Source organism: Neodiprion pinetum, chromosome 4, assembly GCF_021155775.2.
Source record: "Neodiprion pinetum isolate iyNeoPine1 chromosome 4, iyNeoPine1.2, whole genome shotgun sequence".
Classification (NCBI taxonomy): Eukaryota; Metazoa; Arthropoda; class Insecta; order Hymenoptera; family Diprionidae; genus Neodiprion; species Neodiprion pinetum.
Window position 1 is genome coordinate 15154919 of NC_060235.2, and position 27518 is coordinate 15182436.

Below are 27518 nucleotides of genomic sequence, written 5' to 3' on the forward strand. Positions count from 1 at the left end.
CCCTCGAACGATGTAGCCAGTGCTTTGATTAGAAAATGTGAATCGTAACCCGACAGATTGTGGAATATCACTGGGATAGTGTGCGAATTTTGGTACTTCAGATTGTAACCTCGATGAGCAGCACCACGGTGCTTTCCCGTGAAATGGCAGTGATCACGATGTTTCCCGTCTGTGAGTGTAAACGGTTCTTCACAAATGTGACACACTGTTGTCGAATGAAATTCGTTGATTTGATTGAAATTGAGCGGATCCATCGCTACAACAGTTTTGAAATAAACTTCTAACGAATGTGCCAATTCCGCTCACCCATTCACAAACCATTGAATGCAAGTCTCTCCACGATTAATTTTGAATTCTGAAAGCGAATCGTGAAACGCACAATGTAGATAGTAAGCTATACTATACGGAAGATGCTTCTGATAAATTGTTCTTGTACCCGTCTTTTTGAGCGTTGATTCCAGTAAACATTCGAAATCCGCGTAAATGCATAATGGAACGGTATCTTTGTGCTTGAAATTTTCCAATTTCAGTATTTTTTTCTTATCTGTAGGTAGAATAACTTTGGGTTTGTTTAAATTCATGCAATCTACATTGTGTTTTGTCAAACATCTTTCAGAATGAAAGTGAGTCAAACATCTGTCACATAACCAAGTACGACATTTATGCTTAGAAATTTGAGATCTTGTTAATCGAGACAGATTTCGAACACAAGTAAAATGAAAGATTCTATGTTTTTCATAATTTTCCATATCTACATCATCATCGTCATCGTCAGTGATTTCAGTTTCTATCGCTAAAACATGAATTACAGGTTTGTCAGACTTGTTTCGGCTCAAATAAATGGGTACGATTTCACTGCGCTTTTGTTTTTTCGTACTATCTATAGCATAAACGTTGATTGAAAGTTCCTCAAGTTTCTCAAATTTTGAAATCTGGTCTAAAGACATTGAAAAATGCAAACCTTCGCATTGTAGCACTGAGCTGAAATACGGATATAAAGTAATTTCACTGGGATTGTTGTTGTCGGTTGGAAACAGAGCCGCGATGACCGACCAAAGAAAGCAATACGAGTCGCTGTTACGGATGTTGACGACAGCCTTCTTATCTTGAATATCTTTGGGTAGTGGTGTGTATGTGAAGACACCGCCTCGTAGTGGCACGTACTTGTTAATGTTGACGGAGAGATTTATAATTTCAAGTAACGACCAGCCTGAATCCTTTTCCTGGAAATCTTCCACCTTTTTCAACAAACGCTCCGTCGCGTTTCCGATGAACCATTCGTTGATATCTGTTGTCCGGAGGATGATTTTATTTCTCGTATTGGAAAATTTGATTTCTTTCACCGTGTGATCATCTTTTCTAATTTCAAATTTACAAGCCAGGATAACGTTGGCTTTCAAGCTCCTGTCTTTTTTTAGAGCGTTTTTTAGTCTTGTCACAGCTAGTACCTTTGCGTCTTCTAGAAATCTCTCCAGATCTTTATGGTACAAATTGACGATGGATCCAGTTCGAATTCTCCACTTGAAAGCTGATTCCAAATCTTCCCAGTGAACTCGATCGCTTCTTCTTATTTTCCGCGTACCTCTACCCGTTTTCTGAAGACGTTTGAATTTTTCCGCGAGTGCTTTGAAGAGTCCGATCATTGTGATAATTCTCGTCTTTTCTCCAATCGATGAAGCCTTTCGAAAAATTTTGTTCAGAAGCCGAATATTTCGACTTCCAAATTTCATCCATTTCTGAATCCCTGTTGTTGATGATGATTTGTCCAATATTTTGTACGCCGATTCCATAATAGCGATCAATCTCAAACACTTCGCGGATTCCATCTTGAGCTTTTTCCTCACGTATAGTTGACAAGTTGAGACTTAATGATCGTTTGCAGTGATGAGCGTCCTTTTTATAGGGCAGCTGTACGTGTGTTTGTGTATGCGCGCGCACCTTTTAGCATTCCCAGAGGGATAGTCACACAACACCGCAGATCCATGGTTCTGAATGTACCGCGGCTATCGGTCGACCTTGCACTCCGGTCTTGACTGAACCCCTTCAAAATTCATCGTTGAGTTCACATGACAGTTACAAGCCAAAAAAATGTCACGTGGTTGATATCAAACCAGAATCCGAGTAAGTGAAAAACAATTCCCAGAACCATTGATTTTGGAATGTCGCGTGGTTGGTAACGTGGGAAAGGAATGTGAGGTGGTTGATGTTACACATCAGCGATATCTGAGTGGATAAGAAACAATTCTCGGAACTATTAATTTTGGAATGTCATGTGGTTGATAATGTGGGAAAAGAATGTGGGGGTGGTTGATGTTACACATTAGCAGTCCTGTCGTGGGAAAAGAATGCGGGACGGGTAACCGACATCCAGGTCGGTAAAAAAGTTCGCGCCCTTCGCTGCGCCCTCTACCGCAGGCAGGCGAGCACCACATGGAGACTCTAACCTTCGGTCGGTAAGACAGCACGACTTTGACCCTCTACCGATAAGAATTGTCGGTACGGCAGAGCACGTTTTATCTGACGAGAGTGGGGGTAACCTTCAAGTTTTGCGTCTGGGGTGCGTGGAGCGGCTCGGTCGGTAAAGAAGGTGTTTGTACTCAGAACCCCGATTGCTATACTAGTAGCGGCCATATTCGACGTAGAGACGTCGGTGAACTTTGCACGCAAGTGTGCATACATAGATGATCGTGTTCCAAAATAACGAATGAAATAACGAGGTAATGGGAACGAGATAAAGCTTTGACTTGAACTGTCTTGATGCCGCTACTGATTCGCTATTTATTGGATAAAATTTCTGTTTCTGCTGCCACATCAGGCACGATGCAGGTTCTGTTGTCTCAAAACTGTATATATTCTGTTGTATGAGAATTCAATACGGAAAATAATTTTTCTTTTAACACGTAAATAGAAGTTGAATGTGGGTCATATGTCTTTACGACCACTTGTAAACGGAGTGCCTCATACATTTGCCATCGCAAAAAATGTCGGACTGACCAAAAGTATCAGAACCACTGAAGAAGAATATTTTCAAAAATGTGTGTGAGTGTGTGTGTGTGTGTGTGTGTGCGCGCGCGCGGGCGGCAATTTTATAGCTATGATTTTGGACACAACGCTCCACCGATTCGGCTAGAATTTAGACAGAGAATCTTTTATCCCAAAACAAGGATTTTTTTTAATGATTTTTCATTCATTCCAACTTCAAGTTTCAAGATGAAGGACGGTTAGGTTCTTAAGAAAATCTCAACTTCGACATACCCTAAGTGGAGGTACCCGAGTAATCGGCGAGAAAAACGGGTAAACTTTGGGAACTTTTATCCCAAAAACTAATGTTTCAATTAGATCCTGGTTTTTTTTTTTTATTGGAAAATGTGTACACATTGAGATATGTTTAGCCATTTTATTAAATAAATTCGTTGACTGGAAGCGCCGTTGTTGTGATCAGCGTCAGACGTGTTGTTCGTTGACATGGCTGGTGGTGCAAAGGATTACGGGAAATCGGTTGATCTGAAACATGAAAACGCAACGGATTCTTGGAATATAGAAAGGAGTTCGCCTCATATGATTTTTTGGAAATTTTCTTTTTTTACGGAATTGTGACCGTTTTAATTGAACATTCATTTTTCGTTTGCAATTTTCGACCATTTTAATTGCATAAAAAGGCAATGGTTCAATCAAATGAATAACCCCTACTGCGTGGCGAACGAGAAAAACTATCGAAAAATATTGTATCCAAATTTGGACAAATTCGGACAAGCCGTTTTCGAGATACATCTGGCATCGACTTTGACAACTATGTTTCGAGATAATCGCGTTTGAAAAGTGGATAAAGAAATGACGCGCTCGGCCGTTGGGCCGCTGCACGATCTTTCGGTAAACTCTCCTTATAATTTCGGCAATTGCGGAATTTCAACCTGAAATGTTCACATGATATTCTTCGTAGTTCAAACGTTAGAAAAAAAAGAAGTTAAAATTGATTTTTCAAAAAGTGTACTTCAATGCTGTTTCGAAGTTTGTCAGAAAAATTACTCCCGAGATAGAGATATTTTTTACCTTACCGTTAATCAGCAATCCCCAGGTTTTCGATATGGTAATTGTCTGCCGCAGTCTTTACATTTCACGTGTTCACTGATAAACGAAAAAACAGTCTCAAAATTCAGCAAAACGTATTCGATATCGTGTTTCACACTCGGTTCCAAATCGGTTGATTTTAGAATTTTTTCCGGTAGAAGCGCTCACTTTACTGTTATCTTTTTCACATTCATGGCGATTCAACGGACGTTTGTTTTCGGAGGATTGGCTTTACGGATCTTGAACGTCGCTCTATTCCTTCTTGAGAATTTATTTCGCGGGTTCATTTTATCGATTTCACTAAGGATGCACAGAATAGAAAATATTGTTCACTCCTGTAGGATAAACGTCGACGTTCTGCCGCCTTTCACATAATAATTTATAACTTCTTGAATAATGCGAATTTCTGTATAAAATTTATACACAATATTCTTTGAACTACAAACTACAAGAAAATGAAAAAAAATAAAAAAATCCGGTCTTTGAAAAATTTACTCAGGTACCTCCCCTTTAGGGGTTACATATACCTGGGATAGCTAAAACTAGAGTTATGTTCAATTTTTTTGGTGTACGAAACTAAATTTTATTGATATATTTTTTGAAATACGACATTTTATCTATATTATGTGAAAATTAAGTTGAAAAATTTCAAGCGGTTAAAAAGTAACAGTCATTTTCCTGGGACGTATTTCTTGATAGCGTTTACGGTACCATGCGTGCCTCCGCCATTTGTGATCAAAAAACAAACAGCATTTCTTCTTAGAGTAGATAAATAAAACTAGTACTCATTAAGCTGGAATTAGAAAATTGAATTTTTTCGGATCGTGGCAGTTTTGGAAATAAGAAGGGCGATTGTTTACAAGAAAATTGTTCAGCAATTATAATGTAAAAAAAACTATTCCTGGTATAGAAAAAACGGCGTGATAAGTACTGGATTATCGTGTAAAACATAACTGTGCAAAACTAAATTCCGAGCGGTCCAGTAATCGCGGAGATATTTCTGGTACCGAATTTAATAACACTGTTTCGATGAAAAAGCGTATAAAGTTTTAAGTACAGCTTACACTGACAATAAAATAACTGTTTTATTTTAAACTTACATGAAAACGTCCGCTTACCTTTGCAGTATGCAGAAATTATTGTAAACAAGGTGTATTTTTGGAATAAGAATCAAATGGTAAGAATCATTTTTTCATTATGAATTAAATATTGTAGGTGGGTCATTTTTTCATACATTTACCATATATTGATATTATTTGATAGTACTTTTGTAATGATTAACGTGAAAAAATTGTCTTAATTTATTAGGCGGCGGTTTCAACGTACCTGAATTAAGAAGATTTAATTTCATAAGAATATCTTGCTTTGACTATGGTCAAGGTCTCAAATTCAAGCGTAGTTTTTGAACTTTTATTTTCTATTTTTCAATATTTCTAGCTTATCTAGTTACGGAGATATTAACATTTGAACTTCACGTGCGCGTACCGGATAGTTTCCGACTACTGTGTAGCGTTTGTCATAACTAACGAGAACCCGCCAACTGTAACCCACGGATTTGCGAGAGACTTCGCAGAATGACAGAGTAATAAACGTAAACGAACACAGATTTTGGCTTATCCGTGAACACTCGATCGCTTCCGAGAGCATAACGGTCAAAGTTTCGATACGGCTTCATCAATCCGCTCGTGCGCACTGTGTCCAAGTTGAGAGGTAGCGCAGTGACTAGCGTTACGGCGTCAAGTACTCGTGCCTCTTGTTCAGGTTGTTAGGTTTTTAAATAAGGTCACGCAATGTGGGTATTAGAATAATACAGATAAACTGTTATTTAACAAGAATCAGTTCACACGATACAGGTTAAAATGAAACGACGCCGCGACCCACGCGCTCACCGGATGAGCGCGTTTTAAACACAGACTGCGAATGTACAATAAGATGCCCATGTTCATAACGTACAGCCTACTTGTCCAGATTACTGGTTACACGGTACGCAGCGTCCCTGGCAGGCTTTCATATGCGGTGATATTTCTAACACCCCCACTATCATCACATACCATTGCACATTTACATGTCGTAAGTATATTCGTAAACTTACTTGCAATATAACACGTCTTATACCTATATAAGTGTTTTTTTTTTTTTTACAACAAGATATGATCACTTATTAAATCCCAACATACTAACACAGTTCGAATATTTCTCATTCACTAGGGGCTTAGTTAGGATGTCTGCTAGATTTTGGTTCGACGCGATATGGTCCACTATGATTTCTTTCCTTTCCTGCGCCTCTCTGGAGAAATGGTACCTGATGTCTATGTGTTTGCTTCGTTTATGGAATTTGCTCTCTTGGCTCAGTGATAGTGCGCTTTGGTTATCACAATACACTTTGGTTGGTCCGTTTGCATATTTTCCAAAATTCATATGCACCAAAAGTCTTCTTGTGTATATGACTTCTTTAGCAACGTCTGACATGGCCATATACTCCGCTTCCATGGTCGAGAGTGCTACTGACATCTGTTTCGTAGATGCCCAACTTACCGGACTGCCCGCCAGCATTACCACATTTCCTGAGCACGATCTTCTAGTGTCTACGTCGCCTGCCTAGTCCGAATCCACATACGCGTGTAGTTGGTTCCCTGTCTTCTAGTATGAAATCAAGTGATTCGTTGTCTTCTTCAGGTATCGGAGAACGTGTTTTGCTGATTTCCAATGTTGTTCGCCCGGGTTATTGTTAAATCGGCACAGAACACTTGCAGCGTCGGCCAAATCTGGTCTTGTAGCATTCGCCAGATATATTAAACTCCCGATCAGCTCTTGATAGGGTATGTTCCTCATGTTCCCCATTTCTTCTGTTGTCGATGGCTCCAAATTCTTAGACACCTTCAGGCTCACGTCCATGGACGAGGATACTGGATTGCTTGATGACATCAGAAATTTTTCAATTATTTCCCTCGCGTATCTTTTTTGTGAAATTTTTATTGATCCTGTCGTACTTTTACGTTCGACGTTTACTCCGAGTATTTCACTAACAGGTCCCAATTCTTTCATTTTAAACACCCCACTCATTCCCTGCTTAGTTTTATTTAACGCGTCTAATGATTTCGATGCAATCAATAAATCATCCACGTACACCACAATTACCAAAGTAGTGTCCATGACTTCTCCCACAAACACACATGGCTCTACACCTGTCTGTACCAGTCCAACTCGTTTAATTCTTCGCGTCACTTACGATGCCACTCGCGCCTGTTTGAGTCGGTACAAAGGTCTGTATAATTTGCACACATTTCCACTTTCTTCTTCAATGACGAACATCTCCGGCTGTTCCATAAAAATCTCTATCGTTAATTCACCCTGCACGTACACCGTTACGACGTCCATTTGCTGTAGGTGAAGCTTTTCTTCTGCACAAGGAGAGAACAGAGTTCTGATGGTTTCCATCCTTGTGATTGGCGCATATACCTCTTCGTAATCGACACCGCGGCGTTGTTCGCAGACCCTTGCTACTAACCTTGCTTTATATTTGTCTGTTTCACCATTTTGACGCCGTTTTATGTGAAAAACCCATCTACGGGATATCACTCTATTTTTCACAGGTCTGTCAACTAGGTCCTAGGTCCCACACTCCATCAGTGATTTAGTCTTCTCTTCCATGGCTTGCAAACAGTGATTTTTATCCAGTCTAGACAAAGCTTCTTCCACCGTTGCTGGATCACCTTCAAGTGTGTTTTCAGCAATATTTGCTTCTTAATATTGCTTTTTCGGTCTTCCTGTTTTTCCTGTTCGTAGTGTCTTCGGTCTGCCTCTTCCTCTGCTGCTTACTTCGTTCACCGGAGGGCCCCGTTCTTCGCTCGTACTGAAATCGTCTTTTCCTTCTTCTGACTCCATGTTCGAACCTTCCACATTCTGATGATCTTTCGTGCCCTCGTCCTGCGTGAGTATCGGCAGCTCCACAAATTCCGAATTTACTTTGACTTCTGAATGCAGATTTTCAATGAATCTTGCATCACGGCTCCTGATTACTGTCTTCGTACCTTGTTTCCAAAATCTGTAAGCCTTTGCTTCAGTTGAGTATCCCACGAGTACTGCATCTTCACCTTTCGCATCGAATTTCGCCATACCAGGTCCTTTCTTCAACACTGTAGCGTGTGCATCAAACGTTCTTAGGAACTTCACGTTTGGCTTTTGACCTGTCCACAACTCTTCCGGGGTCGTGTTACCTGCAATCTTTGTCGGGCGTTTGTTTCTTAGGAAGGCAGCTGTGTTCATGCTTCACCCTATAGCGATCCTGGTAACTTCGCTTGTAAAAGCATACACCGAGCTATTTCAACTATTGCCCGGTTGGCGCGCTCCACCACAGCGTTTTGTTGTGGTGTATATTCGACAGAGAGTTGTCTGGAGATGCCTTCGTTTTCCAAAAACTTCGTGAACTCTTTGGAAACATACTCCTTGGCGTTGTCCGAGCGAATCTTTATTATCTTCTCGCCTGTTTCTCTTTCCACCCGGAGCATTGTACAACTTGAACGCGGAGAATATTTCGCTGCGCGACTTCAGTAGCGCTATATCTATGTACCTTGTTTTCTCATCGACACACGTCGCGAAGTACCTCGCATTACCCAACGATAGAATCTTCGTCGGACCCTTTAACTTTGCTGTAAGGTTTGCTTCGGTTATCAAAGCAGTCTGCACGTACTCACTTGTTACCGCGTGAACGCGCCCTCTTTTGCCTGCATCTAGGCCAGTTGACCCGTCTTTCCGGATTATTCCCGCACCATATTTCCAGAAATTCAACGTATAACCGTGCTGAGTTATCGCCGACAATGACAAGAGATTATTTCATAAGTCCAGAGCATACAGATTTCACTTGTAGGTCCGTTACTCAAGCTCTCGAACGCTTGTTTGTCTCTACACATGTGCGACGTCGCACCACTATCAAGGCACCACTCGTTCAGTTCTGTCGCACACGCTAGCACTGACTCCACGCGCATGACATCCTCTTCTTCGCAGTTCTCAGACTAGTCACCCTGTATGGGCTTTTCTTTTGTTTTTACCTTCAACCAGCAATCTCCGGCACGATGACCTTGCTGCGAGCACTTGCCGCACGTTCCGGAGAACTTTTTTTTTTTTGTCTGATTTTCCAGATATTTCTTGACAAACACGTTTTTCTTTGAGTTTCGCGTATACAATGCACTTGATCCATTTCCATCGTCGATTGCTTTGCTAGTCGCCTTCCGAGCCTCTTCTTCCATCAGTTTTCCTTTGATGACGTTGATCGGCGGAATTTCATCACGCGACTCAATAGCTACGCAGAATTTTTCATACTTCTCTGGTAGATTGCTAAGCAGCATTATCGATAGTAGCTCAGTCGATATCTGAATTCCTGCGTCTTCTAGAAGGTCCGCTTTCGCTTGGAATGCGTTCACGTACGCCGAAATTGTTTGTGTAGGATCTTTCCGCAACTGATACAGTTGCCTGTATAGCACGGCCTGCCTCACAGGCCCTCTTGACTGATAGACTTTTGTCAATTCATCCCACGCGGCTTTAGCCGTCGTTGATTTTCGTATGTGTCCGAGTTCCGTTTTAGACACACTGAGCACGATTAGAGCGAGTGCTTTTTCGTCCTTCATCGTCCATGTCACGGCTGCATCTTCTTCCGTTGGTTTCACAATAGTACCTGACATATCCCCACAGTTCGTTATACGTTAAGACGCTTTTCATCTGCATCTTGCAAACTTCGTAATTGTCCTTCGTGAGTTTTTCGATATGCTGCGTACCGGCATCCTGCATGGCACCTTCCTTCGTTTAACCCGCGCGCACAACAAAGAACTTCTTAATCATCCAAGTCAAGTCTGGGCCCATAACCTGTTAAGTTTTTAAATAAGGTCACGCAATGTGGGTATTGGTATAATACAGATAGACTGTTATTTAATAAGAATTAGTTCACACGATACAGGTTAAAATAAAACGACGCCGCGACCCACGCTTTCACCGGACGAGCACGTTTTAAACATAGACTGCGGATGTACAGTAAGATGCCCATGCTCATAACGTACAGCCTACTTGTCCAGCTCACTGGTTACCCAATACGCAGCGCCCCTGGCGGGCTTTCATATGCGGTGATATTCTAACACAGGTCTCATCTAATTTTTTTTTTTTTTTTGTCTCCATTCTTCGTCAAAGTATGCTTCACGAATGTTCCTTACTTTATTGACAAATATAAAGGCGCTATATTTATATCACAATTCATCATTGTAAAGCAATTGTCCGTTATTCCGAATTATGCTACAGGGTATTGAGTTTAAAAATAATTTGAAATAACAAATGTATAATAGCAGGTAGCTTATTTTTTTGTTTATTGTGACAATATTACTATTCAAGAGAAATGTGAATTCGGTAAAAGTACCTTCGTGCATTGCTCGTAGTGTACAGAATTTTTATGTGTCGAATGTTTTTATGAGAGGTATGACCCCGAGGAATGCACCGGATCCTCTCGAATTGTAATATTGTAACAGTGAACACAAAAATTAAGCTACTTGCTATTGCACATTTGTCATTTCTAATTATTTTGAAACCTAATACCATACAGCATTAGGGTGCTTTTTTTTGGACTATTTTTTTTTCGGTCCCATCGTGAAATTTTGTTGGAAATACAACAAAAAAAATTCCCTGAAAGATTGAGCCCTCAATATTAATATTAAGTGCTCGCCCAAGGCATGTAAAGATTTCCCGCTTAAAATACATGTAAACTTTAATTTTTTTCTTTAAAACATCTACAGTTCAGAGGCATTTTATGGTATAGTCTAGGACATCAGTAGGATTTCTTCGGAATGAAATGCTCTACAAAAGTGCTCATTGCGGTGAAGTCGTAACTCACACCGGCGAAGTCGTACGGGCCACCCAAACCAAATTTTTTCATGAAATTCTTGTTGTTTTGCCCGTATCTCGTAAATGACAAGAGCTACAAAAAAAAAAATATTCGACAATCAATAATTCGACAATTTAACTCAATAATTCATGAAAATTCCATACTTCCTCACCTTAAAAGCCCAATATCTCAATAAATATCGATGTTAGCAATTTGGTTTTCTGGAACTTTTTTGTAGGAAATTAAATTAACTACAAATTTGTTAAATATTTTTTTTTGTAGCTCTTGTTATTTACGAGATACGGGCAAAAAACAAGAATTTCATGAAGAAATTTGGTTTCGGTGGCCCGTACGACTTCGCCGGTGTGAGTTACGACTTCACTGCCATGAGCACTTTTGTAGAGCATTTCATTCTGAAGAAAACCTACCGACGTCCTAGACTACACCATGGAATGCCTCTGAACTGTAGATGTTTTAAAGAAAAAGATTAAAGTTTACGTGTATTTTAAGCGGGAAATCTTTACATGCCTTGGGCGAGCACTTAATATTAATATTAAGGGCTCAATCTTTCAGGGAATTTTTTTTGTTGTATTTCCAACAAAATTTCACGATGGGACCAAAAAAAAAAAAATAGTCCAAGAAAAAGCACCTTAAAGATACATATGTTATTATATGAATATAAATGTATATATTATTCAATTTTATAATTATTTTTTTGTTTTTCATATATTTACCTGCTTAAAACAGCTCTTTTGTTTACTTGCTTTGCATGATAAACAGGAGGGAATAGAGTTGGCGCGTAGCTTGAACTCGCAGGATCATCTGATTCTTTCTTGCCAATGAAACGAGTATTACATATTACGTGATGAGTTTTTGGAGTCCACTTTGAACATCAGGACTGAAAAAAACAATAATACTTATGTATTTATATAGTGTTTCATGCAGATAGCATAACAGTTCACCTATTGATATAGTTGGCTTGGTTTTAAAAATATAGAAAACTAAGGCATCGAAAGTAAGGTTATGTTACTTACTTTTCTTTTCACGGCAGCAATCCATTTTTGCCTTTGACCTATTTTATGTGATGCAGTTGGAAACTTCTAAAATATACAGTCACTAATTTTACCGTTATTTTCGCACTTAACAACACAATAAGTGTAATTCCACATACTGTTTATTATTTCTCATACAAAATGCTACCACAATACACGCTGGCTCAACTCACTACTCGCCACCCCGCGCGCGATCGTTTCGCAGCTTCCCTCCAAGCGGCGGCTCACAGCGAATACGGCACGGACTGGCAGGTAACGGCAACAGAACGTACCGGCACGACAAAACTTAGTATCATGGGTTTCAATACTACTGTACACACTAACCAGCAAGGACCCACGCACTCCGTCAATGACACGGACCGGGTCCGATCGACATTGCTGCAAAAAATGTTTTAACGGTCTGCTACGGTACCTGTTGGTGCTTGCCAACCAGTTTAAGCATGAAAACGGTACAAGACGGACGAAACGGAGCTAAAATGGATCGAGAAAAATTTATTCGAAATGTAAAATCGTGCAAGGCATTGTACACTTGGGGACAATGAATCTGAGACGGCTAATTCTGTACACTAGACAGTTAAGTTGGTAACACAAAGAAACCTACAGCGCCACAGTCAGCCGAGCGCGAAACAAACTCAATCTCAATAAACGTAACATAACCCATGACCGTCGAATCTAGCCTTAGAATACGTGTCAATCCAACAAGTTATTATTCCCGCCGTATTCCAAGGTTAGAATCGATGGTCAAGTGTTATTTCATGTTCATTGCGATTGAATTTGTTTTGTGTTTGACCCACTCTGGCGCTGTAGATTTCACTGTGTTACGAACATAATTGTCTAGTGTAAGAAATTAGCCGTCTCGGACTCATTGTCCCCAAGTGTACGTAATGAACCACCTGAGGTAAAGCGATACTACATTGAAGGAAAATGATGTCACCTGAACCAGTCAGGCAACATGAATTATTTATTGTTTTTAACAAAAATTGTAAAAGAATGTTGTTTTGAGATTCAATACAATCTTTTGACTTCTTGGTTTGGTCTTCGTCTAGAATTAAGGCTATGAGAGCTAGTTCATAGGTACTCCATGATTAGTTCATTACGACTGCAAAATCTTAACTGACCGATAATTGCAGCTGCAATTTCAACATACGCATAAAACTATCGTACCGACACCGGGACGTTCCGTTGCCTTCACGTGACGGTCCGTGCGGTACAGTGTACAGTGTGAACTGTGAATATACGCGTAAAACTGTCGTGCCGGTGCCAATACGTTCCGTTGTCGTTACATGACGGTCTGCGCCTATAGTGAGAATCAACCTTAAGCCGAAATATATGCTCGTTTATGAAAGTGATAACTTCTTTAGCGCCGTTGGTGAAAACTTCTTTAGCATGGGCGTGATTTGAAACTCGATGAAACGAAATGAAACGTTTATCGATGTAACGAAATAAAACGACTATCGATGGAACGAATAATTATTCCACTCTTGATACTGCATTCTCCTCATTCTCTCGCAGTTTAATTTCTGAAGATTTCACTTATACCACATGTGAACTGCACACATGTTTTTTTTTCATTATTTTTTTATGGTGCAAATCCGTGGGTTACAGTTGATAGGTTCTCCTCGTAAGGAAATGAAGGTAGCTTGCACAGTCAGAAATTGAATTTTGACAGATGTGCTTTAAGATTACGTAATTTTGAGAAAGTGCTCAAAACTATCATAGCAATGCATCATCAAATCAAATGATTTGAAGATAATTATTTCACAGTTGGATCGCAAACGGCTTTATTAAAGTGGTTAAAGAGTTTAAGAATACGATTCTTTGTGGATTTTGCATTATTTTTGCAGCAAACGGCGTCACGATCTTAGGTCAAAAACTGTTTCAAAAGAATCTCTGTTGAAAATTTTGAAGTGATATAGTTAAAATTTATCTGGCCTTCTTGTAATTGTTGAAGGCTTCATTTTTGACCAAGTACTTGTGAGTTCATTACAAATATGATATTCGAAGGGGAGGTTGACATGCCTTAATTGATTCAATAGATTCGATTATGAGCAGACAAAGGAGATGGTAGTTTTTTAAGTTGGCTGATCTGAATCGACCCACGCTCTGGCGGATAACAGTACAGTACGCGCGCGTCATAACACATAACTCGAGGGTGTAGGGGCATTGATTGTAATGAACGGCGGTCCTCCGCACTCCGTGGCAGGCAGTTACTGAAGCCCTGTGTATCTATTTTGGTAGTGGGGACAGAAAAAGGCATAGCGCACGCTGAAAAGAGAAAAAAAATATCAGTTGGTAGGTGATAGTCGCGTGAGCACTAGCGAGAGGAGAATGATAGAGTGTAATATACCGTGCGCGTACTGATCACAATCAAATTTATGGAATTAAATGATACGGTTAACCTACCTTGACCTTCACCTGGCACGTTCATCTGGTGTAACATTGCTGGCACTTTAGAGTCGTTGACCGTTATCTCTGCGTCACCTCTTCAGTGACGTCACGTGTTACAAGAATTCGCAACAATCGATTTGAAAATCAATTTTGCCTATTGTGCAATTTGATACGCACCTGAGAGAACATTTTGATGCAGAGCTTATCGATATATCGAAAATGCCTCGTTAGCGCAAGTTCTCCGCGATCCTGCTTTTAGGGGGCTAAGGTGCTCTCCTGGCGCTAGTTGAACCGCCAAATTTCGCAATGAGCAGTGTAAGAGAAAAAAGGCGGGAAGAGGCCTGAGGCTCAGCGGTCACCAGCTGGATTCTCTTCCGCTTTGGACTCCCTCGCTGCTGGGATCTATGTTGTGTCCAGAACCTTATCGACCTGCCTTAGAATTTAGCACCATTGTGCTAATAGTTAATTCCTTTGAAACCGTCGACGAATTCTGCTTGGCACCTTCAAACCTCAAAAAACAAAAAGACACATGAAGCCTATGATAAACCTTATTCGAAATCACGTAATTTGTCCCTTACGGAATTTCGAATGCGTGATTCTCGTTGTGGGGCTCTTTTTGTAATCTAACGTAATTGCTTTTGCAAAAATGCTAATTTTCTGTTCCGACTAAGGTTCAGGGAGCTGCTGGTAACGTGCATTCGGAATGCCACGTTACAACTACCCTCCTCCGCCTAGACGGAATGGTGCTATAGCGCCAGCGTTGTATTCCGCGAGCTGAACCCCGTGAAGTGACCGATAGCTCAAAGTATTTTAAACGCAATTGCGCTTTGCTGAAACAAGAAAAATCGAAATTGATGGAGAATTCCTCATCCCCAATCTAGATAGCAATTCTCCCGTGTAAGAGTCCAGATTCGCTGACGAACCTAAAATAATTTAATCGCTATACAATATCTCTTTTCCCGGGACCATTAAGAAAGCAAAGAAGAACATGCCACATTCAATGAGATTTTACTTAGTCTTCAATCTCCGTTTGGTTATTTTTGTACACTCTGTTTATATTAGGAGGCGACACCCTCGGTATATGTCGCATATAGAAGCTTGCCAGTATATGAAGCTCCTTAACGCTCGTACTTGTAGCTCAATTTACTCCCGCAGGGTTCCCTTTTCTGCTTCCACTACCTCCACTATTGCCGTTGGAGCAGCTTGTGGGACTGGGGCTTCTACTGGCGTCAGATCTCCTTCTAAAGGTGCTTGCTAGGCTTAGGTTGCCGTAGGTGGTCTGGGCGGGAGCTTCTCAGTTTGTCTCTGCATACTCTCCCGGTAGGCAGTACAGGAATGGCCCCTCTCCCAACAGTCCCAGCATTCGATTGTTGGTAGGTACTCCCTCCAGTTCTCTGGTGCTAGCTGCGAATTATTCTAAGTGAACCGCATGGTATTCTGAGGATCTAATCTAGGGTCACCGTAGCCCGGATGGCTCTCGGCAGATCTTCGTACTCAGACCCTCGCAATCTACTGGAAATCAAAAGTCCGTAGCTATCACTGACTGTACTCTCTGCCATTCGTCTCCCTTTTGTGGAATCACCTTTTTTGTTTCTGCCACTAATTTCGATATCTTCAAATTGCGCTACTACTGTACTCTATTCCTTTCCCAATTAGTCGTTACATTAACGGGAAGATGTTTCTACTACTGCAGGAGACAGCCACCGTTTGTCCGCTACTCGGTTATAGACGGCCTTTTGCACAGTCCTTGTTTCCTCATCGTCCGCTCTATCCCATGTCGGCCATTACCAAACGTTGGTGGTAGTTTGCCCGCTCTTGGTTGGAGTGCTTCAAACCCGTAGTCGAAAAAACCCACCAAAGTCAAACGAGAAAGAGTGTTACGTATAAACGATAGTCGGAGCAAAAGCAAAAGAACAAGATGGTATGAAAAATTCAAGGCATAAATAGTGCATCTCCGTTCGAAAGAACCATGTGCATAAATTATGGTAAAGTGAGACAAAAATTCACAAAAATTCGAAAACAAAGATTGAAAATAAAGGTCTCGGGCTGAAAAAACATAATTGTTGCACCTGCAACAATAAAAAAAAGTCAGCTACCAATCTGCGAACAAGGTCATTATACAAAATCATAGCAAGGAATCAATTGAAACACAAATTCTAGAATCAAAATTCAAAAAGCAGCGAAGTTAAATTAGCGAAATCGTAGATATAGTACGCAAATATAATCGGTGTATTCATTTGACACCCAGTTTATTGGTTGCTCCGTAGCGTAAGTCGTGATTTTAATTCAATATTAATCGCCACCCTTTGTATTTATTTTCTATACACGAGGTAAGCGAGATACCTCAGTGTCGCTTATTCGTAAAAGCTGTACACAACGCTGGACTCAGGCGTGTCTCTTCACTCTCTCCTCTTCTCCAGCCGCTGTAGACGATAATCTGCGACTGTTCGCTGTTATCAATATTGAACTAAAATATCCCGGCGGATATTTCCGCGAGGCCGCAATTCGTCATCTTAAATTTTCAGCGGATTTTTTCTCAAGACCCCACAATGGGTGCCATCTTGTGACGTTCATTTCCGGTGGGTCCAGAAAAAATGTTTCACGGCTTGGACTGGACTGGGATTTGTGGCCCGAAGCCATTTGCTTTCCGGGCGATTGTTCCGACCACTGAGCTACTCAGGCCTCTGCCGAAACACCTTCTCGGACTGCTACTCGACTAGGTCGAGAAATGTCACGTTACAATAGACATATTTGAGTAAGATTGGGTGATATCGATTGAATATCGGTAAATCCAGACTTATATAGGTATTTTCTAGTATATCCAGGTATATCTCGGTATGTACGAGTGATTCAATTATATAGTGGTTTATCTGGATTGTATGGGTGATTTCAAATTAGTATCGGTACATATGAGTGTGTACGAGGTATTCAGATTACATACGGTGTGAGTTTTATCTAATATCGCATGACGGAGGGGCCTACTCTGTCAAAGTATGTATGTATTAATAAGCGTAGGTAAGTTTTCATCAAGTTGATTTATAGGTTCGGTATCACATGAACAGTAGAGTATGAACTAATTCACACATGCTCTGCCATATTAAGCATCATAGCACTTATACATAATGGGATATACCCAGATATGTTCGAAATTACTCTTTTATTAAAATTTGGATATACAAGACATCAAGGTCATCATGATTTTCTAAATCCTTTTAATCAGCTCGAAAAATGATTCTAATTATCTTTCCGAAATGCATTTATCGCGAAAAATGTTTTCAATTACATTTCAACAATGTAATTAGCTCGGAAAATATTTTTACTTGCATTTCCGAAATGTACTTGGCTGGAAAAATGTTATCAATCATACTTGTTATTTGTAATCAGAAAATCTGACGTCCTAATTACAATTGTAATTAGAAAAATTTTCGACAATTATGACACTTATAATTTGTAATTGGAAAAATTTATGATACCAATTATATTTCTGTATTGTTATAAGAAAATTTTCCGATACCAATTACATTCGTATTTTGTAATTAGAAAAATTTTCCGTACTAATTACAATTGTAAGTTGAAAACAAAAAAGTTATAATCACTAATTACATTCGTAATTTGTAATCAATAAAATTTCCATTACCGATTGAATTTACAATTTGTAATTATAAAAAGTTCAAGCACTAATTAGAATTGTAATTTGTAATTTGAATTTAATTAATTACTGAAAGTGATCAATTATGTCCAACACTAATACCCGGTGTGGTGCTTCTTCGTAAATGAGTTTTATTTGAGTTTCAGAGCAACGTTAAAATATTCTTTAGTATTATTATCCCTCTGGGATTCATGCACTCACTTGCACTTATATTGTTATTTTGACTACGCAGGTGCTGGCAATCGTTCGAGAGTTGGAAGGGTATGAAAGCTATGCCATATTAGCTAATTTTGGAGTCCATTTTGCCAATGTAAATCTAACTGCATTGACAAATTTCCCGACTGAAAATGTTACTATATGCCTTGCGAGTGCAAACTCTTTGGTGGAAACAGGGTAAAGTCATCAACCAACATCTAAAATTCTATAAATTTACTGCTATTGTTAAGCATAGTGGTATTTTCTAATCTATAAATACTTTTCGGATCTAGAACGACAATCAATGTTAACTCGGTCGTATTGACGGCAAGCGCTGCGGTTGTTCTGTGTAATAAAGTAGCCGATGTAACAGAACCTGAAACAACAACGCCAATTACGGATACTGAAGCAGTAATTCTTGATGATTGGTTCACAACCGCATCCATCTATCAAATCTACCCTAAATCATTCCAAGACAGTAATGATGATGGCGTGGGTGATCTGCAAGGTATTATTTCTCGGCTCGATCACTTGCGAGAAACAGGAATTACAGCGATCTGGCTAAACTCGATAGCTACGTCACCGCAGATCGACGGAGGTTACGACATTACGAATTTCACAGACATCGATCCGATTTTTGGAAACCTCGAAGATTTTGCAGAACTCGTACGGCAAGCGCATGCAAGAGGTAAAATAGATGGACATAAAAAAAAAATCTTAATTTGGAACAAATCGTCTAGAAAACTTTTACTTTTGGAAATACCAGAACTTCTTGCTTTTTAGTTGTTAGGAAAAATAAAATATTCGGAAGCAGATTTTAAGATTTTTCCAAATCTTGACATGGCTCATCTGAATTTATTCGAAATCTAATCACTCCTAAGTTTGAATGAGATGAACCAACAGATGAATTATCATTAGAAATGTCCATACGCTTTTAAGCTTGTCGTTTGAAAAAATGTGTGTTCGTGCAAATCATCTAAGAAAAGCGCGGCCAATTTTGCTTCTAGTCTAATCGGATTTGAGCTCGGAAGAGCCACGTAATTGCTACCGAAATAATTAAAATCTGTTCATTGGTTCTTGAGATGTTTTTGGACGGAAAATTGATTACAAACACACCAGCTTTTCAAGAACTTCCCCCTCTTATGCGTTCCCAGCTCATGAAACATAACATCATCAAATAAAATCTTTATATATTTTGTTATACAGGTCATACGACAATTACTCAACCTATAAAAAATGCAAAACTTAAACAGCTATTAGTTACGAGGAGTCGCGTTGGTTGAAATCATTTTTCTTGAAACTTCGGCTATGGTTCGGATGATAAATTCCGTTTCACTTTGTTTCATCCGAAATACTGTAAGGGTTTTGCGTTTTATTCTGATCAGTATGCTATCTCTAATCGTGATCTGGAACCTACCTGAGAGTCATTCTTTCTGGTCCTCCGCAGGATTATATTTTGTCATACATGTGCATTTTACAGCAACGTTCAGTGATTTTATTGGAAAATAATGCCATATTTTCAGTGAGCCTACCTTTCTAACAATCTTGTATAGGGTCGGTTGGAAAAATTTCGGATCAAAATATGGTTGTCTGCTGTAAAATTTTTGACAGGCTTGAGTGGACTGTATTAAAATTTTCATCTGTCCTCTAGCTTCAACTTAGACAAAAAGGGAGAAGTTTCCTATTAACCAGGTATTCGTAGGTTTATTCTCTGAGAAAACCAGATCTCATTCAAATTATGATACAATACGTAAAGATGATGTATGGCACTCGAATTAATATCCATCAGAGAATTGAGAAAGCTTTCTATAGCATACATACAAAAGCCAGCAGGTAACAGTAAAACAAGGGAAGTGGAAATCTTTTAAGCTAGTAAAAACAGTGACAGAAGTGAAAAAATAGCAATTCAAAAATACGGTTCATGGAAGCAGCATAGTGAGAAAAGACAGTGGAAACCGACCAGGTGAAAATAAAAGATTTAAAATGGACCCCAGCGAAAAAACCGAATTTCGAATTCACAAAGACAATTGGGATAATTTATACATTGAAAAATTAGAACTTCATTTCGCAGCAAACAATGTGCTGTCTGCAAAACACATTGCCATGTTACTAACAAAAGTATGTGCGTAGTTCTGTGTTCAGTTGATAGCGAATTATAACCGCGCCAAAATATAAAATATTCAATGACAGCAAATTCCGAATTCACAATGACGATTAGAATATATACGTTGCAAGACTTGGAATCTATTTTACAGCAAACGATGTGCCGTCTGCAAAACAGGCTGCCATGCTACTACGAAACGCAAATGTGGATGCCTACAAGTTAGTACGCAAATTACAACCAACTGAAAAATAAAATCAAGGAAATCGTAAAATTATTGGAGGAATACTCGAATCTTAAACGCAATGAGGCAATTGAGCGATGCAGGTTTCAACAAACTGAACAAGTCCCAGTAGAAACCGTTACGTTTTCCGGGAGTTTCTTACAGTTGCGTGCCCTTGTGATGGGCCGTTCTAAAACGCCACGTCACACAAGATAGAAACTAAAATAAAATCTGGAGTTTAGGATCTCGCCGTATTGCGGTGTTATCTATCAGCAAAAAAAAAAAAGAACCTGGAATCGTTTCAGTAAGGAAAGATTTCGCTCCTCGATAATACTCGGTGCTAGGTACACGGTCACGTTGAGATCTTGCGATTAGAACACTGCGTGGGGATTTGCTTAGCTATGGGCTACTTTGTTAATCAAGAGCTCCACAGAATCATCAATTAGACATCTATCTACATTTGTACTGAAACACGAGAAAAAAGTATCTCCAACCAGTAGTCCCGTCAATAGGAGTATTTGCCCCCAAAAGGTGGGGTAGTAGTGATTTTGATATATGTTATTTCCGGGTATCGATGAAAAATAAATGCAAGTTTCCGACCTGAATGGCGAAGGGGGGGGGGAGGGGAGGTACGTGCCCAATCTACCATCTTGGATTAAAGTTACAAAAAATCTGTTTTTTCGAAATGATTCCTCAACAGTTAACCTTACGATAATAGAAGTTTTTGACACAAATTTGAAGAAAACTGAGTTCTCTAAATTTTTTGCACCAAAATTTTTTTGTAAGTCTGATGTGTGAATAGTTCCAGTAGCAGTAGAGTGAACATTCTTCCAAAATATTGTCCAACATCTATTCACGGTAAATTTTGGAAAAATAATGTATGGCGGGCTGAAAGTACATGTTTAAAAAAATCGTTCCAGAAAAATTGTGCCAATTTGAAGTTCACGATTTGCAGTTGTTTGATTTTTCAATTTTTCCGGTAACTCTAATTTTCTGCGTTCTATGTTCAAATATCGGAAAAATAATGATAGGATTGTGTTCCGCGGAAAATGGGCGATCGGATTTTTTTTTTCAGCTCATAGTATGCGAAATACAGTTAAAACATGATTTTTTAAATTTAAAAACCCGATACTAACTTGGACAAAAACTATCTACTCCAGTCAATACGGGTTGTTGTCCTACAAAAATCGGGGGAGAAATGATTTTGAAATATGTTACCTAGTTGTGGGCGCCGATGAAAAATCGATGATTTTGACTTTAGGGAAGCGTGTCGGCGCGGTCTGCCATGTTGGATAAAAGGTACGAAAAATTGTTTTCTTCTAATTAGCTCGTTACACATCACATTTACGAAAAAAGTGTTTATACAAAAGTTGTACGGAATTTAGTCTTATCCAAATATCTATTGCACATTTTTACCGTAGAATGAAGAATTCAGGAATAATTTTCAAAAAAGAATTTTTTGAGACTTTAATCCAAAATGGCGTACGCCACCAAACCAAGTCAAAATCTTGGATTTTTCATCAGCACCCGGCACTAAATAACATATATCTAAATCCATCCTACCCCATCTTTTGTAGGGCAAGTCTTCTTTACTCCCTAACATCTGGACTACATGGGCTTCTCCTCGAACGCTTCGCGCATCAACTTGACCTCTCGATCGCCTTCCTCACACCGCACAATTCAAAGTGAGTTGGCTAAATGTAAAGTACAGATCGTGCGTATTATTTCCACGTATGAGCGGGTGCACCTCACTTGGCTAGAAAATAAAAAAAAAACTGTCAAGTCACGGATCTTTGTGCTAATCAAAATATCCGTAGTACTATGTAAAAAAAAAACACCATTTCAAGGATTTTGAAATTTTTTCAAAAATGGCGGAGTTACAGCTATGTGAATATTTGTAAACCACTGTTGCACCGCTATGTTTGAAAATTCATATCTCCGAAACTGTTCATCGGAGCAGACTTATCTTGCAATCATTCTGTGGGTATAAGAATACGCTTCCATACAAAAAATTTCATTTAAAAAAAAATATTTCTTTCAATTTTTTTACGTTTTTTTTTATTTTTATTTTTTTTGATTTCGCTGCCATTTCCGCGAGACTAACAACAATTCATGGATATAATTTTTTTCAGATACCTGTATCATTTCCCTTCAACCTTAAAAAAAAAAATTTATGGAGAATATTGGCGAACGCAGTTAAAATTCATAGCTCGCGCCGCGTGGGATTCACGGTATAACGAGCGTAACGTGCTTCCCTCTCGCGTGCTTCTTCGATTATATACATATCGTTTTTCACTGCTCGTGTCCGGCGTCCAGTTCTCACCGCTGCTTTGTACGACGCACATCGTTCTATCAAATATTTTCTTTTATGATGTCAATAAATAATACGATTGTACAATAGTGACCTACGTGGCTATCTAATTATTTGCATCCCCCACTGTGGCACCTGTTTAATAGAGAAAAACCTGGGCCGGAGGAAAAAAAAGAAATGTTTCGTTGTGTGTCACCGCGCGAGCTGATGCACGTCGGCGCTACTCTCGCGAGCTCGCTGTGTTGCGTATAGTGGAAATAAGTTTCATTTGATGCTCTTCTACTTACCCAGGCTATCCATTCTACGAAAATAGTTATTCAACCACCTTAGCCCTTCTGTATCCGTCTACTGGTCATCCTTTCTCGGAGTTATAAATACTGTTCTGAGAATTCGGAGCCACCAAGTGCACAAAATCTAATCCTTTTACTTGTATCGGGATTTAATCCCTCAATCTACGAGGTTGTCTTGAAAAGGGAATTTATCAAACCATCAGCATTTATGACAGGAAGGACTATAAGTTTCAAAGAATTTATTCTTTCGTACGACCCAAGTGGACCGGAACAGTCGATCGAGGTCAATTTGGTCCTTTGTCCGTGACACAATATGCCCTTGAGCAGGCGTAGGCAACTTGGTGCAATTGTTGCACTGCGTGTGTGCAGCACAAAAAAGAACCTAATTTTCACACGTGGGTCACGCACAAAGGACTGTTCCGGTCCGCTTGGGCCGTACGAAACAACAAATTCTTCGAAACCTATAATCCTTCCTGTCATAAACAATTATCTAGGTGGTCTAGTGGAGGCTAAGGCTCCGGTCAAGCATCTCTAGACGCCAGGTTCGATTCCTGGCTCCGTTGTTAATTTTTCGAAATCACCAATTTTTGAATTTACATTCTTTCATAAACAATTATCGTTTGATAATTTCCCTTTCCAAAACAACCTCGTAGATTGAGGGATTAAATCCCAATACAGGTAAAAGGATTAGATTTCGTGCATTTGGTGGCTCCGAATTCTCAGAACAGGTATTTATAACTCCGAGAAAAGATGACCAGTAGACGGATACGGAAGGGCTAAGGTGGTTGAACAACTACTTTCGTAGAATGGATAGCTTGGGTGAGTAGAAAAGCATCAAATGAAATTTAACTCCACTATACGCAATTCAGCGAGCTCGCGGAAGTAACGCCGACGTGGATCAGCGCGCGCAGTGACTCGCGACGAAACGTTTCTTTTTTTTTCTTCGGCCCAGGTATTTTCTTCATAGATTTTCATTTGGTTTGAAGTGAAAGGATACAGGTATTTGAAAAAAATTATCTCCATGAATTGTTGTTAGTCCCGCGGAAACGGCAGGGAAATAAAGAAAACGGTAAAAAAAATTGAAAGAAATTTTTTGTTACGAAATAAAATTTTTTGTATCGAAACGTATTCTTTTACCAACAGAATGATTACAGTATCAGTCCGTTCCAATGACTAGTTTCGGAGATATGAATTCTCAAACATAGCCGTGCAACAGTGGTTTACAAATATTCAGATAGCTCTAACTCCGCCATTTTTGAAAATTTCAAAACCCTTGAAATGGTATTTTTTTCACATAGTACTACGGATATTTTGAATGGTGCAAAGATCCGTGACTTGACGGTTTTTTTTCTTTTTTTTGAAGTGAAGTGACGTGGACCCGCTCATTTACCCCCACCACGGCAGCTCTAGCGAGAGCACGCAGGTAGGTGTAGTGCGGTCAAGCCGGCGCTCGAGTTGGGTATACGTCTCGGGTCTATTCGTGTACCTTGGAGTTTCAATAGTTATATTAACTAATCAGTTTACTAATTACGTCTGAATATAGATCTGTATACAACCAATTACCCCAACCCACGCGCATAGTATGTGTTTATGGTAGTTGCGAGTTTGAAAATGTACATTCCCCGATGTGTACTATCCCCTATTCAAGACCCTTTGCGTGTACTAAGCAAGTTGAAGAGATGGTCTGCTAAGCAGGTTGAACGTATGGTCACAAACGATACCGGTGGGCTTGAATCGATCAGAATCCACCTTTGAAACTGTACAATGCGTCTTCAGAATGTATGTATTTATAGCATTACTATTACTCTTTTATCCAAACGAACGGATATTGACGAGCATGCATTTTACATGACTCACATAGCCTCTGTTTGTCTTATAGACATCAGGAACACGTTGGTGAAAATTTTACGCAAAACGGTTCGCTACTTACAAAATAGATTATAGCAATAAGTATCTATCTATCAAATCGATAAAGTCGTCCTATAAAACCAACACAAAATAAATCAAAGACAAATATGAAGAAAACCGATTTTTTTTGGTGACTCTTTAACCTGTGGTTTAACTCCTTCTTAGGACATAATTTATTATATCATCTACACTAACCAGATAAATTTACAAACATACTCATGTGGGTCAGATAGTAACCATAAAAGAACGTTACTGACCTTGCACAAATTTTAACATCGCCTCGTGAAGATTCAATTTTTTTGCATGACATTATGGTAACTTATAACTATATAAATTCAACATTGAATTATACACGAAGGACCATGGACACGTCTCACATTTGAAACATTAACTAGAAAAAAAGAATAAACATAAGAAAATTATGCATCTACAAACTGTACAGTATCAATAAAGTAGCCATCTGAGAATATGCCCCACCCGCATTTACAAAAAGTCAAAGCTTAGAAATAACACGGAGTTTTATTGAACTGGTCAAAACCATTTTCGAGGTAATTTTGCTACTCCCATCCTTCTTCCCTGCCAGCTCTCTATCAAGTTGGGAAATGTTTATTTCGAGATTCAATCCACAGAATTAAAATATGCGTTCACTACGATGTTCCGGGCGGAAGAAAACGATGGATAGGAAGACACAGGAGGAAAAAGAATACAGAGACGAAACTAGCACAACAAGTAACTTATTCATACAATCGGTAACTTATCCTAGAGATTCGCATCAATAATTGGATCAATATAGGTGTTATTTATTTCTTTTATTTCCTGTCTCAGATTGAACGAGTCCGTGTGACTAACAATATTGCATATTTCTAGGATTGAGCGGTTACAATACCGTAGCTCTTCATGCAAATTTTTCACACTGTCATAGTCAATTCTATGTTGAAATTGAACAGGATGTTTTGATAAAGCCGTATATGGTTATCAGGCTCTCTGATGTTGTTTTTATGTTCGTTTATCCTTATAGCCAGAAGACGACTTTTCCAGAATTAAAAAGTAGTCGCAAGTAGGTCAAATTTTTGATTAGACATTGTACATCGTACTTCTGAAAATTCCGATTTGGTGACTCAAACAATACAGAAACATATGGTATTGAGATAAAACTTAGCAAATTATTGTTGCAGGCAGAATACAAAGAATTGTTGTTGTCAAAATATAATCTTTTCGCACATCTAGATGTAATGGTCTTATGTAATAGATTAGCTGCATAACTATTCTTCAACAACACGTTTCGTATAATCTTCAAATCCTTATCATGATAACAATCATTTGTCAACTTTATTCCTCTGTGGACCAAATTCATTATAGTTCAGATTTTGTAAGGTCAAAGATGGTGCAAATTGGAATTAAGGTACTTTTGTGATGAAGTGGGTTTTCGGAACCAATCAGTTTCGATAGTCGATGAATTGTTAATAACACATCTTCAGATCTAGAACAGGGATTTTCACTGCCAAGCATTGCCAGTGTTACTATCTGACCCACACGAGTACGCTCATAAATTCATGTGTTTTGTGTAGATGATACAATAAACAATGTCCTGAGGAGGGCCCAAGCTACAGGTTGAAAAATTGACAGCAATAATTGGTTTTGTTCATCAAGACTTACATGTCCAAGATCATTTGTACACATCTCGTAGTTTTTCTCGTATACCAATTTCTCCGATTGCAACATCTAGCAAACCGAACTAAGCTATTGCAATAAAGACTGTGAACATGAAGGGTAACCTATTAGCGAGCTTACAAGGGGATTAGGTACCTCCGATGACGCGGATTGGGTTCTCGCTTCCCGTGGTGAAAATTTAAAGCCTCTAAATTAACGTCGTTTTTTATTTTTGATCGAATTGGCCTTGGTTGCTGAGATACCGCGATTTGAAAATTTCAGAGTTTTTAGCAGAGTGGGGGCCGTTTCGGCTCGCACGTGAGCGTTAAGCGTGGACGTGTAAACCAAGAGCTTGCGCAGCTGACACGGTAAGACGACGAACTAGAACGCTGAAGGTTCACGGCTTGCGTCGACGTACGTTTTTTTCTCAATTTTTTTTTTTTTTCCAATTCATTTTTCATATATTTTTTCAATCTCTTATAAGACTTTGCATGCGCAAGTCAGTGTTTATAGGTACTTTTCGTTATTTCATAAAAAAATCAGAGTACATACTCCAGGTATTTATGTGTTATAGAAAATCCTGCAGGTGGACCAGCGTATGCAATATTCCAGGTATTTGTGTCTTTACAAGGTTTGGCCGGAGGGATATTTTTCATTGTTCCGTCACAGGTAAAGACCAGTTTTCGGTCAGGTAATCCATATAGTGCTATATAGAACCTGTATCTGTGTTCTACACCATCAGTTTCGCTACAATTCTCGACGAAGCGACTTATTCACTGTGAAAATATTGTTGGTGCAATTAAAGAAGACCGTTCAAGTAC

General features: G+C 39.3%; 1 protein-coding gene across 1 annotated transcript in view; it reads left to right on the plus strand.

Moving 5' to 3' along the window:
- The window catches only part of LOC124217273 (uncharacterized), a 111066-nt gene that overhangs the window by 54097 nt on the left and 29451 nt on the right, over positions 1 to 27518 (plus strand). The window contains exons 6-7 of the mRNA XM_069135392.1: positions 18252 to 18412; positions 18508 to 18902. Coding sequence (XP_068991493.1) covers positions 18252 to 18412; positions 18508 to 18902 — 556 coding nt within the window. The remainder of the gene's footprint in view (positions 1 to 18251; positions 18413 to 18507; positions 18903 to 27518) is intronic.